Source organism: Mastigoproctus giganteus, chromosome 2 (genome assembly GCF_048544385.1).
Source record: "Mastigoproctus giganteus isolate SK-2022 chromosome 2, ASM4854438v1, whole genome shotgun sequence".
NCBI lineage: Eukaryota > Metazoa > Arthropoda > Arachnida > Uropygi > Thelyphonidae > Mastigoproctus > Mastigoproctus giganteus.
In genome coordinates this window covers 109,042,719-109,059,841 of record NC_143576.1, presented here as the reverse complement: position 1 = coordinate 109,059,841, position 17,123 = coordinate 109,042,719, and the positions used below count along the sequence as shown (strand labels likewise).

Below are 17,123 nucleotides of genomic sequence, written 5' to 3'. Positions count from 1 at the left end.
GCAAAGGCAGACTATGAAAAATCCTTGGCAAAGGATGCAAAGAAAAACAGAAAAGAGTTCTTTACCTATTTAAACTCAAGAAGGAAAGGGATGAATCAGATTGGTCCACTGGATATTGATGGTTCAACAGTTGAGGATCCTGCTCAGGTGGCTAACAATCTAAACGAGTATTTTGCATCTACATTCACGCATGAGGAGTTATTCAGGAAGGAGAATGATGTAGGTAAAGTAAACATTGGCAGTGAGCTGGATGATTTTGTAATAACTGAGAGGAAAGTGGAGGAGAGATTGTTGAGGATAAACATAAAAAAGGCACCTGGGGTGGATGGGATCTATCCAGTTATATTAAAGGAGGCAACAAAGGAAGTAAGCAAACCCCTAGCCATAATTATGAGAGCTTCTTTGGACTCAGGGGAGGTACCCATAGACTGGAGATGTGCAAATGTAACCCCAATTCACGAAGGAGGATCAAAGGCTGACACAAGTAATTGTAGACCTGTTAGTTTAACTTCTGTTCCAGGTAAATTAATGGAGGCACTGGTTACAGAAGCACTGCAGGATCATCTAGACAAGAATTCAGTTATAGCTCAGACGCAGCATGGTTTTGTTAAGGGCAGGTCTTGCCTGACCAATTTGATTGGATACTATGATGTAGTTACAAAAGAACTGGATGCAGGGAATAACTTTGATATTATATATTTGGATCTTAGAAAGGCTTTTGATACTGTTGCACATGGAAGACTGCTGCACAAATTGGAGCAGTGTGGCATTGGAGGCAAATTGCTGCTATGGATAAGGGGATGGTTGAGTGGCAGAAGACAGAGAGTGGTAATCAATGGACACTGCTCAACGTGGACTAATGTTATTAGTGGAGTTCCTCAGGGTTCAGTGTTGGGTCCGTTGTTGTTTTCGGTGTTTATGAATGATATTGATGATGGGATATCAAGTTTAATGTCCAAGTTTGCAGATGATACAAAGGTTGGCAGGGTTGTTAAGGACACTACTGAAGCTATGCTGCTGCAACAGGATCTGGAAAGGTTGAACAGATGGGCTGAGAGGTGTCAAATGAAGTTTAACATTGACAAATGTAAAGTACTACATATGGGAAACAGTAACCCCAGAGCAACATATCAACTCTGCGGTACTACACTGACAGTGGTGGAGAATGAAAAGGACCTGGGGGTAATTGTGCAGGCAGATATGAAGTTCTCTGAGCAGTGCAGACGAGCTGCAAGAGTAGCTCATGGTGTCTTGTCAATGATATACAGGAATTTTTCTAGCAGGGAATAAGGAGGTGATTATTCACTTGTATAAGGCAATGGTTAGGCCACATCTTGAGTACTGTATACAGGTCTGGAGGCCTAATTTCAAGAAGGGTGTAGAGCTGCTGGAACGGGTACAGAGAAGGGCAACAAGATTAGTGAATGGAACAAAGGGTTGCTCTTACGAAGAAAGGCTTAAGTTTTGCAAATTACAGAGTCTGGAGACTAGGCACCGGCGGGGTGATCTGATAGAGGTGTATAAGGCTTTGAATGGTTTGAGCATGCTCAATGCCAATGGATTCTTCATCTTGCTCAAAATAATCACCTCAGAAGGCATAAATTCAAATTGAGGAAGGACGGATGTCAGATAGATGTGCGGAAATTTGCCTTTGGCCAGCGGGTGGTTGGTTGGTGGAACCGACTTCCATCACTTGTTGTTGACGTTGATAGCCTAAACAAATTTAAGGCTCAACTGGACAGGTATTTCGAACGAACGGAGGGGTGAACTGGGAGTGGTGTGTTTTTTTTTGTTTTTTTTTTTTTTTTGGCTGATGCTGAATAAGCTTGCTTTCTTGCATTATATGCCTCTACTAATGCTAATGCTAATACTTACCATGATAAACTAGTTTGAGAGACTTAACAGAACCAACTTAAGTTTTATTAAGTATAGATTTCATTATTTTAGTGCAAATGCATCATTTATACGCAACTAAATATAGATTAGCAAATTTGCAATAGTGGCATCGTTTAAGTTACATCTCATATTATGAATACCTTCACGACGAGTTGCCATGACATTGCTCTACTTCGAATAAGTAATGCTTCACCCGAAGGAGAAGACTATTGTTACTTATTCTCAGTGGATACCATCCCCAGACGGCACCGTTTCAGGGCTATTTGGCCCTTCTTCGGTGGGTGGGTAGGTACCCAAGTGATGTAATGATGACAAAACAGTTGTGAAGTATATTTCCACAATATGAGAGATGCCTGATGGTGGATTCTATTTTGTCTTCATTACATCACTTGGGTACCTACCCACCCACCGAAGAAGGGCCAAATAGCCCTGAAACGGCACCAGGGGGCGCCTGATGATGTCCGGAGTTTCCAAGAATAGGTAACAACAGTCTTTCCCTCTGGGGAAGCATTGCCTATTCAAGGAGTTTTGAGTTTTTGAGTAGTGTGAGTTGAAGGAGTTACTGTCCCTTTCATTCTTCTACGCCGTTTCTTTTCCTCTTCCACTCCTACTATTACTTTCCCTCTACCTTTTTGCTTTTCTAAGTCTAATAGGGACAACTGGATAGTCGAGTTATTATCCCACACAAATACAAAATAGCCCTCAAACGGTGCCGTCTGGGTGGTTGTATCCATTGAGAATAAGTAACAGTAGTCTTCACTTTTGGGTGAAGCGTTACTTCTTCGAAGTAGAGCAATGTCATGGCAACTAGTCTTGAAGGTATTCACATTATGAGATGTAACTTAAACGATGCCACTATTGCAAATTTGCTAATCTATAATTAGCTGTGTATAAATGATGCATTTGCACTAAAATCATCATCATTATCAGCCATTTTCAATCCACTGCAGGATGAAAGCCTCCCCAGCAACTTTCCAGTTCCTTCTGTGTTGAGCACTGGCCAACACATGGCTAACTCATGAATTTCATCTATCCATCCCCGCCTTTGTCTTCCAGGATTTCTTCTAGCTCCTCTTGGGTACCATTCTGTTATTTTTTTAGTCCATCTGTCATCATGTCTTCGAGCTATGTGTCCTGCCCAAGACCATTTTAGTTCTTTAGTTTTGATAAGAATGTCCTTTACTTGAGTTTGCTGCCTAATCCATGTGTTTCTCTTCTTATCTAACAGTCTGATTCCCAATATAATTTGTTCCATTCTTCGCTGTGTAGTTCTCAGCTTCTCTTCCATTCTTTTGGTGAGTGCCCAAGTTTCACTTCCATAAGTCATGGTGGGGAGTATACGTTGGTTCATTATTTTACGTTTCAGACAAACTGGGATATTGCTCTTCAGTATGTGACTATATTTCCTGAATGCTATCCGTCCAAAATTTATTCTTCTCTTGACTTCCAGCCATTTATCATTATTACAGCTAATAACTTGTCCCAGATAAGTATATGACTCCACCTTTTGAATTACTGCTCCTTCAATCATTATATCCCTTTCTGTGGCATACTTGTTCATCATTACTTTTGTTTTAGCCATATTCATCTTTAGTCCTAAATCCTTACTAACTGTGCATAACTGATTAAGATTTTCCTCTAATTCTTTGGGATCGTGGCTTACGACCACAATGTCATCTGCAAATCGTAAATGGTTTAGGTACTCTCCGTTCACATTGACTCCTTTCTGCGACCAGTCTAATCTTCTGAAAGCTTCCTCAAGGGCAGCAGTAAACAGCTTCGGAGATATTGTGTCTCCTTGTCGAACTCCTTTCTCGATTTTAAATTTCCTGCTGTCTTTGTCTAGTCTAATAAAGGAGGTAGCACTCTCATATATTTTCTTCAAAATCATAATATGTAGGGTATCTATGCCTTGTCTTTCTAGTGCCCGAAACATTGCCTTATACTGTATGGAGTCAAATACCTTTTCTATAATCCACAAATGCCAGGCATAATGGTGTTTTATATTCATTTGCTTTCTCCATTAGCTGTGATATTACGTGAAGTTGATCCATAGTTGAGAATCCTGTTCTAAAGCCAGCTTGCTCTTTCGGTTGATTCTCATCAAGTATTCTTTCTAATCTGTTAGTAATGACCCTTGTGAACAACTTGTAGATGTGGGATAACAAGCTAATTGGTCTGTAATTTCCAATTTCTGATTTATCTTTCTTAATGCAGCAAAACTATGATTGCATTATTCCACTGCTTAGGCGTCACACCTTTTCAAATGCACTTTGTGAAGAACCTTGCCAATTTTTGTGTTACGTCTCTTCCTCCCAATTTTAAAAACTCTACAGTAACTTCATCTTCCCCCGGGGCTTTCTGATTCTTCATTTTCTACAATGCATGTTCTACCTCATCAGGAAGAATATCAGGTATGTCGTATGTATTGCTATTTTGCAATCCATCTTCCTCACTGCTGGCATCATTCCCTCGCTCCTTGTATAATTCTCTATAGTAGTCTTCTGCTATTTGAATTATGCCCTCTCTGCTGTTTATAAGTACACCATTGCTATTCTTCAGTTTCAGTATCATTTGTCTTTCTGTATTACTGCTCATGGCTGCTAATTTAAATCCTTTGTTTTCCCTTAATGCCTTTTCTACTTTTCTTGTGTTAAATCTTCTTATGTCTTCTCTGAGTCTCTTTCTAATGGCTTTGCATAACTCAGTATACTCAATTTTCCCCCTGTCAGTGTTTTTCTTGCTTTTCGTTTGTCATCTTCGGTTCATCATGACAAGTGTTTCTTGACTAATTTTTTCTTCTTTGGATTTTTTTTTCCCTATAGGTTTCTTGGGCTTTATCACCTTCAGAAAGTTGTAATATTCCTCGTCGATATCTTGGTCCTGAGCAGACTGCAGAAGTTCAAACTTGTTCTTGAGTTCCAGTACATACTGCTTTTTCTCCTCTTCTGTTATCTCAAAGACCTTTGTATTATTTACTGCACTAAAATACACATAGTCTAATCTCTTTCGCAGCTTGAGGCTTAAGCCCTTAATGCATTAGAGTGCAGATTTTAGTATTTTTAAGTAGGATATTTTTAATGGTAACTCCTCTGTGCCCTTATCGATATTTGTGTTATTTAAATCCTTATTTAAACCTAATTATGGTTTCAACTAGGAAAGGTATGCATGACTGATGGGGGAATTTTCACTGTCAATTCACTTGTGAATTATACCCATTTTCCTCGTACCTTCTGTCACTTGTACGCACAAGTTTCTCTAACTGATGAAGATTTATTTTTGTGTGCTAAATGAAGTTATTGTGACAACTTAAATTAAAACTCTGTGTCCTGTTAGACTTGTGAATTTGCTCATCAATAAAGGTAGACTAATTTATAATATATCTATATTATTATTATTATTAGCCATATGGTGCAAGGAAGCCTGGAGCTTATGCTGCACCAGCAGAAAAAAAAAAAATCTGCATTACCCTGAGAGAGAGAGGGAGAGAGAGAGAGAGAGAGAGTCAGAAGCAGCAGAAGGGAATCATCAAGAAGGAGAAGAATGATGACATCCAGCTCAGGACCCTGGGTGTGCCAAGCCCATACTCATTAGATGGGAGCCCCTGGAGTTTACTCTCAAAAGATTTTTTGTATTGTTGACTGTTGTTGTTTATCATGGCATTTTGTATGAATTTTATATGCTTATTCATATGTGGGTTCATGCAGATCTGTTAATATAAACTTTGTTGGTTTTGTTGGTTACTTTTTTTTTTTTTTTAAATTTAAAATAGTTAATGCAAATACCCAGCAAGCAGAATACTAAATAGTTATTTTTTTGTTATTTGCATTGAAATTGTGTTTTAATGATGATAATAAATCATTTAATCTGTGACTGTTGGCTTTAACTTTATAATTAAATTTATCAGCATTGTTTCTCCATAAGTAGTTTTTTCTTAAATGTCATTGTGAATTCTGCACTGCAGCTATTACATCCTTGTATATATATTTTTTAAGTAAAACATTTAAATTCCATTCATTTTTGAATATATATTTTTATATAAATCAAAATTCACTTTATGAATAGGAATAATATTATTCTTGTTTCTTTTATTTTATTTTTATGTTGCAGTCTGTTATTTCAACTACTGCCAGTGTTGTAGACCGTACCAGGCTCTCTCAACCAACTCCAACAAGGAAGAAAAGTATTATAAAGCCACCACAAAGACAGAACAGCCATGCTCCATCAGTGACCTTTGGGAAGGAACCAGAAAAGTATGCTTCAGTTCAGGGAGAATTGTTCTTTTGGAAAAATTTTGCATATGAAAAGGATGTAAGTTGTTTATATAAGTTCTTACATATAGAACAAAAAATATATATATACTTGTATTTATTTTATTTTATTAAATCAATTTATTTTATTGCTATATCATAGTATGTGTTTCACTGTAGGAGTTAATACAATTTAGGGGAAGTCTCTGTGGACTGGAGATATATGAATGCATTCCTAATTCCTTAAAGGGGGGATTCAAAGGGTGAGATAAGTAATTGCACACCTCTTAGCATGACTTCTGTTTCAAAGAAAATTATGGTGTCACTGTTAAAGAATAATGCAGAAATGCATTCATACTGCTGTCACAGCATGGATTTGTTAAGGAGTGATCTTGTCTGATCAAGCTGGTGTGACCAATCTGATTGGATACTCTGATGCAATAACACAGGAGCCGGATGCAAAAAATAATTTTGATCTCATATATTAGATTTCAGAAAAGCTTTTGACACAGTTAACATAAAAGGCTGCTGTACAAATTGGAGCCGTGTGGCATTAGGGGCAAGTTACTGATATAAATAAAAGGATGGTGATCGGGAAGAGACAGAGTGGTTATCAATGAGCACTGCTCTCTTATTATTAGCTGAGTTCCCCCCCGAGTTCAATGCTGGGCCCATTATTGTTTTTTATATTTATTACTGACATTGATGAAGTAAGATTAGGCATAATGTCTGAATTCTCAGGTGATACAAATGCTGTTGGGTTAATGACAATAATCAGGTCATGCTACTGCAACAGGATCTGGAAAAATTAGACATATGGACTAAGAAGTGGCATTTGATGCAAGATACTTCATATGAGCAGCAGCAGCAGCAATCCCAGATTAATGTATCAGCTGTGTGGTACCACTCTCAGGCCAATGAAGAACTTGTTAACAGGAGAGACTGCTTCTGTACTTGTTAACAGGAGAGACTGCTTCTACAGGGATGGGATACACTTAAATAGAAAGAGTGCAAGAATATTTGCTGATATTATCGAGGCAGTGTTAGGTGGGTCAGAAAACTGCTAACTTGGGGGGATACAAGGACTAATAGATTAACAGTAGCCACTGGCAGAGGTGAAAGTGATTCTTGCACTGCTTCTATTGGAATGAGCAGCAGCCTGAAAAATAAGATGCAGGGTATTTCAGAGCCTGCTGGGAGTCATTATGGTACAAGTAAACATATGGGTTGTGTTAGGGTAGCTAAGAATAGGAACAGGTGCATGTATACCTGTATGTACACCAATGCTAGGAGTTTGGTAAATAAATTTGATGAATTTGAGGTATTGCTCAAAACATCAAAGGCAGATAATGTTGGGATATCAGAGACATGGTGTCACACAGATATAAGGAATACAGAACTGAGGTTTGGGGAGTGCAATGTGTACAGGAAGAATAGACAAGATAGGAAGGGAGGAGGGATTATACTATTAGTTAAGAAACACATAAAATCCAAGGAAGTGAAGCCAGTCGACATTGCTGGATAGTGCAGTGTCAAGTCAGTTTGGTGTGACATAAGCATTGGGAGATCAAAATTGAGAGTAGGAGTGTGTTATAGGCCTAACGACTCTGATGAGTATAATAAGGAACTGCATAGGGAAATAGAGTGGGCCAGTAAATCAGAGAGTCTTATAATGGGGGATTTTAATTTCCCAGATATTGACTGGAATTTGTGGTTTGGTCACTCACACACTAGCAAGGCTTTTGTGGATTTATTGGATGATTGTTTTCTACATCAGCATGTTCGGGAGGCAACTAGAGAGAGTAATATTCTTTATCTGATTATCAGTAGTGATTCTTCATGCATTCAGAATTTGCAGATAAAGGAACCACTAGGTGGCAGTGATCACAGTGTGCTGAAGTGGGATTTATTCAAAGAGGTAACTACCATTAGGGGTAAAGGGGAGGGTTTTTGCTTTCGTAAAGGTGACTACGGTGGTCTGAGACAGTATTTAAATTCTATAGGGTGGGACCAACTGATGATGTTACCAACAGCAAATTCAAAATGGGAAGCATTCAAAGAAATTATCTTGGAAGCTACTAGGCTTTACATACCAACTAAGAAATATTGTTCAAGGTTTAGGCGTAAATGGATGTTAGATGAACTAAATAGACATGTGGCAGAGAAGAAATAAAATGCATGGGATACATATAAATTAATGGGTGACATGGAAGCCTACGATAGATATAAGCTGGTCTGTAACCAAGTCACAAAGGAGATTCGGCAGGCTAAGGCAGATTATGAGAAATCCTTGGCAAAGGATGCAAAGAAAAACAACAAAGAGTTCTTTACCTATGTAGACTCTAGAAGGAAAGGGATGAATCAAATTGGTCCAATGGATATTGATGGTTCAACTGTTGATGATCCTGCTCAGGTGGCTAACAAACTAAATGAGTATTTTGCATCTACATTCACCCATGAGGAGTAATTCAGGGAGGGAAATGCCAGAGGTGAGTTAAACTCTGGCAGTGAGCTGGATGATTTTGTAATAACTGATAGGAAAGTGGAGGAGAAGTTGTTGAAGATGAACATAAAAAAAGGCACCGGGGTGGACGGGAACCATCCAGTTATATTAAAGGAGGCAGCAAAAGAAGTAAGCAAACCCTTAGCCATAACTAAGAGAGCTTATTTGGGCTCAAGGGAGGTACCCATGGACTGGAGATGTACAAATGTGACCCCAATTCACAAAGGAGGATCAAAGTGCAACAGAAGTAATTATAGACCTGTTACTTTGACTTCTGTTTCAGCAAAATTAATGGAGGCACTGGTTAAAGAAGCACTGCAGGATCATCTAGACGAGACTTCAGTTATAGCTTGGACACAACATGGTTTTGTTAAGGGAAAGTCTTGCCTGACCAATTTGATTGGATACTATGATGTGGTCACAAAGGAACTGGATGCAGGGAATAACTTTGATATCATATATTTGGATCTTAGAAAGGCTTTTGATACTGTTTGCACATGGAAAACTGCTGCACAAATTGGGAGCAGTGTGGCATTGAAGGCAAATTGCTGCTATGGATAAAGGGATGGTTGAGTGGGAGAAGACAAAGAGTGGTAATCAATGGACACATCGTGGACTAATATTATTAGTGGAGTCCCTCAGGTTCAGTATTGGGTCCATTGTTGTTTTCTGTATTTATAAATGATATTGATGATGGTATATCAAGCTTAATGTCCAAGTTTGCAGACGATACGAAGGTTGGCAGGGTTGTTAAGGACACTAATGACAGTATGCTGCTGCAACAGGATCTAGAAAAGTTGAGCAGATGGGCTGAGAGGTGGCAAGTGAAGTTTAACATTGACAAATGTAAAGTACTACATGTGAGAAGCAGTAATCCCAGAATAATCATTTGAGAGGGCATAAATTCAAATTGAGAAAAGACAGATGTAGGATAGGTGTGCAGAAGTTTGCCTTTAGCCAGCGGGTGGTTGGTTGATGGAACAGACTTCCATCCTTTGTTGTGGAAGTTGATAGCCTAAATAAATTTAAGGCTGAGCTGGACAGGTGCTTGGAACGAACGGAGGGGTGAAACAGGAGCATGTTTTTTTTTTTTTTTCTTTTTTTTCTTTTCTTTTTTTTTTTTTTTTTGGCTGTTGCTGTATAAGCTTGCTTTCTTGCATCATATGCCTCTACTAATGTTAATGCCAAGAATGAAATAGATCTGGTTATACTTGTTCAGTGCAATATGAAGTTCTCTGACAGGGCAGAAAGTTAGCCAGAATAGGGGATTTTGTCAGTGATATATAGGAATTTTTCCAGCAAGGATATGGAAGTGATTATCCCGTTGTATGAGGCAGTGATCATGCCGCAACTTGAGTGCTGCATACAGGTTTGGAGGCCTTGTTGTAGAAAGGATGTGGATCTGTTGGAATGGGTGATTAGGTACCTGTGCAGAGATCTGAGGTTTTAAAGCTTTGAATGGATTGAGTAGGGTCAATGTTGATGGCATCCTACTTCTTGTGCCGACTACACACACACATGAAGAAGCATAAATTCATATTGAGAAAGGATGGTTGTTGATCGTTGATAAATTCAAGTAAGAACAGAGAAACTGTTAGAGATGGACAGGTAATATGGGAAGCGTTGGTTTTTTTTTTTTTTTTTTGCAGATGTGTGTAAGCTTGCTTTCTTACATCATTTTTCACTATTAATACTAATAATAAATCCAATTTGTAACCGCCATATAATTGAATTCCTGTCTATATGGTTCTGCGTTACATCTTTTAACTAGTGATTCCATTATTTTTCTTGACTCAGAAGTTAAGCTTACACGGTTGTAATTATTTACTTCAACCTTTGTGAATTAGGGATACATTCTATATCGCCATTCCTTAGGGGACTTCCCCTGAATCCAGAGATGATCTCATAATTACGAGGTGTGGCAGTAAAGTTCTTGGACTGATGCTTTTGTGGTCATGTTCGATCAGTTTGAAAATTAATGGAAGTAACATGTTGTAGATCAAACTTCTCCAACAGATGGTGGTACAGAGATTTTCCGGTGGGCTGACAGGTTGCGAGTAATAACCAGTTTTTTTAGTAGAGTTAACATTGTGTCACAAATCTGCAGTGCAGCAATCAATGAATATCAAATTTTGCTTTAAACTGGAAATGTTAAAAACTGTATATGGTAATGAAATGTTAAGTCGTATCAATGTATTTGAATAGTATAAGGAATTCAATGATGGTTATGAGGATGTTCACGATGACCTAAGATTAGATGGGCTTCTGTTGACCTCTCAAAATGAAGATGGAGTTGCAAAAGTGTGAGAAATAGTGGCAAGAGATTGTTGTTTGATCCTTAGAGTGATGGCTGATGAGTTGGATATATGATGAGTTATATATAAGGAGAAGATTTGTCGAATTCTGAATAAAGATATAGAAAATTTGTGTCGCACAGCCTCATGGATGAGCAGAAGCCATGAAGAGTGTCATCATGCAAAGACTTCATCGAGACTTGTCAAAACAACTCTAATTTCTTTGAATGTATTGTCACTGGAGATGAGTATTGGTTTCAGCGTGACCCATCAGAGCATGCAGTGGACTCTTCAAAATAATCAAGGCCCAAAAAGTTTCATTTACAGCAGCCCAGGATCAAGACTATGCTGATCATGTTTTTCGACACAGTAAATTTTTACTAAAGGGGAGAGAGAGAGATAGTCAATGCTCTGTTTTACTTATAGGTTCTGCAAAGACTATTGAAATGTATTTCCTAGGTGAGGGCACAATTTCAAGAGAAAGGCAGCTGGGTTCTGGTTGCATGACAGTGTCCCCCCCCTGTTCTGCACTGGTCATGAAGAGAGGGCGCTGACTCTCTTTAAAAATTACAGCTGTGACTTGCAGGCTCCTCAAAAACGATAAGTGTTTGCCTTTTCATTTACATAATTGTTATTTTATATTATACTTAATATGTAGTCTTATAGTTATAGTTACGCTGGTTATTTTTATTTTAATTTAAATAAACAGTTTTTGTAAATATACGTAATACTTAACGTACGTAAAACCGTTATTTCGTTCGAATCTTGCAGCCATTGTTTTTGTATATAGTGGTAGGGAATTCAAATTTTTAATTGAGGTAGTTAGGTAGCTCTAACGTATAATTTATAGAGTAATACACTTCACTGTTTCTATTAGATAGTGTGGTATTGACATTTAATTAATTTAATTTATTGATTTTATTAATTTAAAATATCATGCCCCAAACTAGAGCAGCAAAAGCAAAGCAATGGGCACAAAGTGGCAGGAGTGCTGTGACTCGGAGGAGAACTGAGGGGGCCGATTCTCCAACGCATCAGAGCCTAAAAAAATGTGCGACTTGTGAAATGTTTGCCCAACTCTCTGGAATGGAACATGATATTGCCATGGGGGATGTCTTTGTGTGTGTGCGCGATGTAAGGAAATCAGGCAACAACTCAGCGTTGTTATGGGCCTATATGAGAGTTTGAAGGACAGGGTGGATGCCCTAGAAAGATCTAAATTGAGGGGTCCATCAAGCTCTCAGCTGCCCACATCAATGCAAGAGCTTGAACTTGGTCATCATGCAACACAGCGGCAACCCCCAAAGCAGAATGCGCTGGTCCCACAGGAACTAGTAGTTGTTGGTGACTCTATTGTCAGGGAAACGGGAAACATGCTTTGTAAAAAGGATAGGTGGAACAGGACCAGGGTAGTAGTAGTAGTAGTAGTAGTAGTGGCACATGATGCAAGAAAACAAGTGTAGGAGCTTATGCAGCATCAGCCAAAAAAAAAAAAAAAAAAAAATCACACCATACCCTCCAAATGCCTGTCCAGTTCCTCCTTAAATTTATTTAACCTATCAACTTCCACAACGACAGATGGAAGTTTGTTCCAGCAATTAACCACCCGCTGGCTAAAGGCAAATTTCCGCACATCTATTCTACATCTGTCCTTTCTTAATTTGAACTTATGTCCCCGTAGGTTCGTATTCTGAACAAGTGGGAGGATCCCATCAGAATTCAGCGTGCTCAACCCATTCAAGGCCTTATAGACCTCAATCAGATCACCGCGCAGGTGCTTAGTCTCCAGCCACTGCAATTTGCAGAACTTAAGCCTCTCTTGGTAAGAGGATCCCTTCATTCCCCTCACCAATCGTGTTGCTCTTCTCTGTACACGCTCAAGCAAATCTACATCCTTCCTAAAATGAGGCCTCCAGACCTGTACGCAGTACTCAAGGCGTGGCCTGACCATTGCCTTATACAGAGGGACAATCACCTCCTTTTCCCTGCTAGCAAAATTCCTATATATCATTGACAAAACCCCATGACCTGCCCTAGCAGCCTGTCTGCATTGCTCAGAAAACTTCATATCTGACTGCACAATTACTCCCAGGTCTTTTTCATTTTCTACCACCTTAAGTGTAGTACCACACAGTTGGTACGTTTCTCTGGGGTTACTTCTACCCATATGCAGTACTTTGCATTTGTCAAGGTTGAACTTCAGTTGCCACTTCTTAGCCCATCTGCCCAAATTATCTAGATCCTGTTGCAGTAGCACACTGCCATTACTGTCATTAACAACCCTGCCAAAACAACAGTGGACCCAACACCGAACCCTGTGGGACTCCACTAATAACATTAGTCCACGAAGAGCAGCACCCATTGATTACCACCCTCTGTCTTCTCCCACTTAACCATCCTTTTATCCATTGTAGCAACTTACCCTTAATACCATTCTGCTCCAATTTGTACAGTAGTCTTCCATGCGCAACAGTGTCAAAAGCTTTCCTGAAATCCAAGTATATGATATCAAAATTATTTTTTGCATCCAGTTCCTTTGTGACCACATCATAATAACCAATCAAATTTGTCAGACAAGACTTTCCCTTAACAAAACCATGCTGTGTTTGAATTATTGCTGCAGTCTTGTCTAGATGATCCTGCAATGCATCTTTAACCAGTGACTCCATTATTTTACCCGGAACAGAAGTTAAACTAACTGGTCTGTAATTACTCGTGTCACCCTTCGATCCACCTTTGTGAATTGGGGACACATTTGCACATCTCCAGTCCGTGGGAACCTCCCCTGAGTCCAAGGATGCTCTCATAATTATGGCTAAGGGTTTGCTTAGTTGCTTTGCCGCCTCTTTTAAAATAACTGGATAGATCCCATCCACCCCAGGTGCCTTTCTTATGTTTAACTTCAACAATTTCTCCTCCACTTTGCTCTCAGTTATTACAAAATCATTAAGCACACTGCTACAATTTGATAACCTTCTTCCATTTTCAAACTGCAATAATTCCTCACGTGTGAATGTAGATGCAAAATACTCATTCAGTTTGTTTGCTATCTGAGCAGGATCATCAACAGTCGAACCATCGATGTCAAGTGGACCAATCATATTTATCCCCTTCCTTTTAGAGTTTATATAAGTAAAGAAATCCTTGCTGTTTTTCTTAGCATCCTTTGCCAAACATTTCTCGTAATCCGCCTTCGCCTGCCGAACCTCCTTTGTGACCTGATTACAGACTAGCTTATATCTGCCACAGGCTTCTGCGTCACCTGATAATTTATATGCATCCCATGCATTTTTCTTCTCTGTCACGAGTCTCATTAGTTCATTTGATAACCATTTAGGCCTAAACCTTGAACGATATTTCTTAATCGGTATATAAAGTCTAGTAGCTTCCACGATTAATTCCTTGAATGCTTCCCACTTAGAATTTACTGTTGGTAACATCGTCAGTTGATCCCACTGTACAGAATTTAAAAACTGTCTGAGACCACTGTACTCCCCTTTACGGAAGCAAAAACCCTTTCCTTTACCCCTGACGGTAGTTACCTCTTTGAGTAAATCCCACTTCAGCACACTGTGATCACTGCCACCTAGTGGTTCCTTTATCTGCAAATTCTTAATACACGAATGATCACTGCTGATAACCAAATCAAGAGTGTTACTTTCTCTGGTTGCCTCTCGAACATGCTGCTGCAGAAAACAATCATCCAATAAATCCACAAAAGTCTGACTGGTGTGTGAGTGACCAACCCACAAGTTCCAGTCAATATCTGGGAAGTTAAAATCCCCCATTATAAGACATTCAGATTTACTGGCCCACTATTTCTCTGTACAATTGTTCATTGTACTCATTCAAGTCATTAGGCCTATAACACACTCCTACCCTTATTTTTCCTTTCGCAGTGCTTATCTCGCACCAAACTGACTCAACAGAGCACTGTTCATCTATATTAACTGGGTGCACTTCCTTTGATTTTATGTTTTTCTTAATTAACAGCATAACACCTCCTCCCTTCCTAACCTGTCTATCCTTTCTGTACACATTGTACTCCCCAAATTCCAGTTCTGCATTCCTTATATCTTTGTGACACCACGTCTCTGCTATCCCAACAATATCCGCCTTTGATGTCTTGACCAACACTTCAAATTCATCAAATTTATTTACTATACTTCTAGCATTGGTATACATGCAAGCATACATGCTCCTATGCCTATTCCTTGTTACCCTAACACATCCCATATACCCAACTATTCCATGATGACTGCCATCCGTCCCTGAAACCCCCAACACCCCTCGCTCCAGGTCGCTTCTTATTCTAATAGAAGTTGTGCAAGAATCACCTTCACCTCTGCCTGCGGTTACTGTTAAACTATTAGTCTTTGTATCCCCCCAAACTAGCAGTTTTCCGACCCACCTAACACTGCCTCGATAGCATCAGCAAATATTCTTGCACCCTTTCTATTTAAGTGTATCCCATCCCTGTAGAAGCAATCTCTCCTATTAACAAGTACAGTCCAGGCTGAAAAAAATTCTACCCCTTGAGCCTTGCACAATCTTTCCAGGGCCGAATTGATCAACAAGGCTCTCATCATATACTCCCTCCTATCGTGTCTGGGCAGAATTGCAGACACTTTCAAATTCAACCCTATTTCACAGCTTTTTTTCAACAGTGACCTGTACTTGTTGAGTAATTCCGCCGGTCTCCTACTCTTAATATCATTAGTGCCAATGTGTACAACTATATCACCTTTTGTGCCCTTGAAAGATGATATCCGCTCTACAACGTCATCAACCTTTGCCCCTGGCAGACATACCCCGGTCCTGTTCCACCTATCCTTTTTACAAAGGATGTTCCCCGTTTCCCTGACAATAGAGTCACCAACAACAACTAGTTCCTGTGGGACCAGCGCATTCTGCCTTAGGGGTTGCCGCTGTGTTGCGTGATGACCAAGTGCAAGCTCTGGCGTTGATGTGGGCAGCTGAGAGCCTGATGGGCCCCTCAATTTAGATCTTTCGAGGGCATCCACCCTGTCTCTCAAACTCTCATATAGGCCCATAACAACGCTGAGTTGTCGCCTGATTTCCTTACACTCCTTGCATCGCGCACACACAAAGACATCCCCCATGGCAATATCATGTTCCGTTCCAGAGAGTTCGGCAAACATTTCACAAGTTGCACATTTCTTTAGGCTGTGATGCGTTGGAGAATTGCCCCCCTCAGTTCTCCCCCGAGTCACAGCACTCCTGCCACTTTGTGCCCGTTGCTTTGCTGCTCTAGTTTGGGGCATGGTAGTTTAAATTAATAAAATCAATAAATTAAATGTCAGTAGTATTTGAATAGAAACTATTAAATAGAAACAGTGAAGTGTATTACTATATAATTATGCGTTAGAGCTACCTAGCTACCTGAATTAAAAAATTTGAATTCCCTACCACTATATCCAAAAACAATGGCTACAAAAATGGAACGAAATAACGGTTTTACCTATCGTAAGTAAAATCCACAAAAACTCTTTATCTAAATTAAAAATAAAAAATAACCAGTGTAACTATAACTATATGACTACGTATTAAGTACAATATAAAATAACAATCATGTAAATAACAGGTAAACACTTATCGTTTTTGCGGAGCCTGTAACTGATAGCTGTAACTTTTAAAGAGATTCAGCGCCCTCCAATGTATGTCTGCCAGGGGCAAAGGCTGATGACGTTGTAGAGCGGATATCATCTTTTAAGGGCACAAAAGGTGATATAGTTGTACACGTTGTCACTAATGATATTAAGAGTAGGAGAACGGCAGAATTACTTAACAAGTACAGGTCACTGCTGAACAAAAGCCGAGAATTAGGGTTGAATTTGAAAGTGTCTGCAATTCTGCCCAGACATAATAGAAGGGAGTATATGATGAGAGCCTTGTCGATCAATTAGGCCCTGGAAAGAATGTGCAAGGCTCAAGGGGTAGAATTTTTTTTCAGCCTGGACTGTACTTGTTAACAGGAGAGACTGCTTCTATAGGGATGGGATACACTTAAATAGAAAGGATGCAAGAATATTTGCTGATGCTATCGACGCAGCGTTAGGTGGGTCGGAAAACTGATAGCTTGGGGAGGATAAAAGTACTAATAGTTTAACAGTAGCCTTAGGCAGAGGTGAAGGTGATTCTTGCACAACTTCTATTAGA

The 17,123-nt window shown here is 39.4% G+C and overlaps 1 protein-coding gene across 1 annotated transcript in view; it reads left to right on the top strand.

The window, feature by feature from the left end:
* The window catches only part of LOC150089487 (transient receptor potential cation channel subfamily M member-like 2), a 933,932-nt gene that overhangs the window by 34,992 nt on the left and 881,817 nt on the right, over positions 1 to 17,123 (top strand). Inside the window, exon 2 of the mRNA XM_090390003.1 lies at positions 6,007 to 6,207. Within this exon, the coding sequence (XP_090246129.1) occupies positions 6,007 to 6,207 (201 nt within the window). The remainder of the gene's footprint in view (positions 1 to 6,006; positions 6,208 to 17,123) is intronic.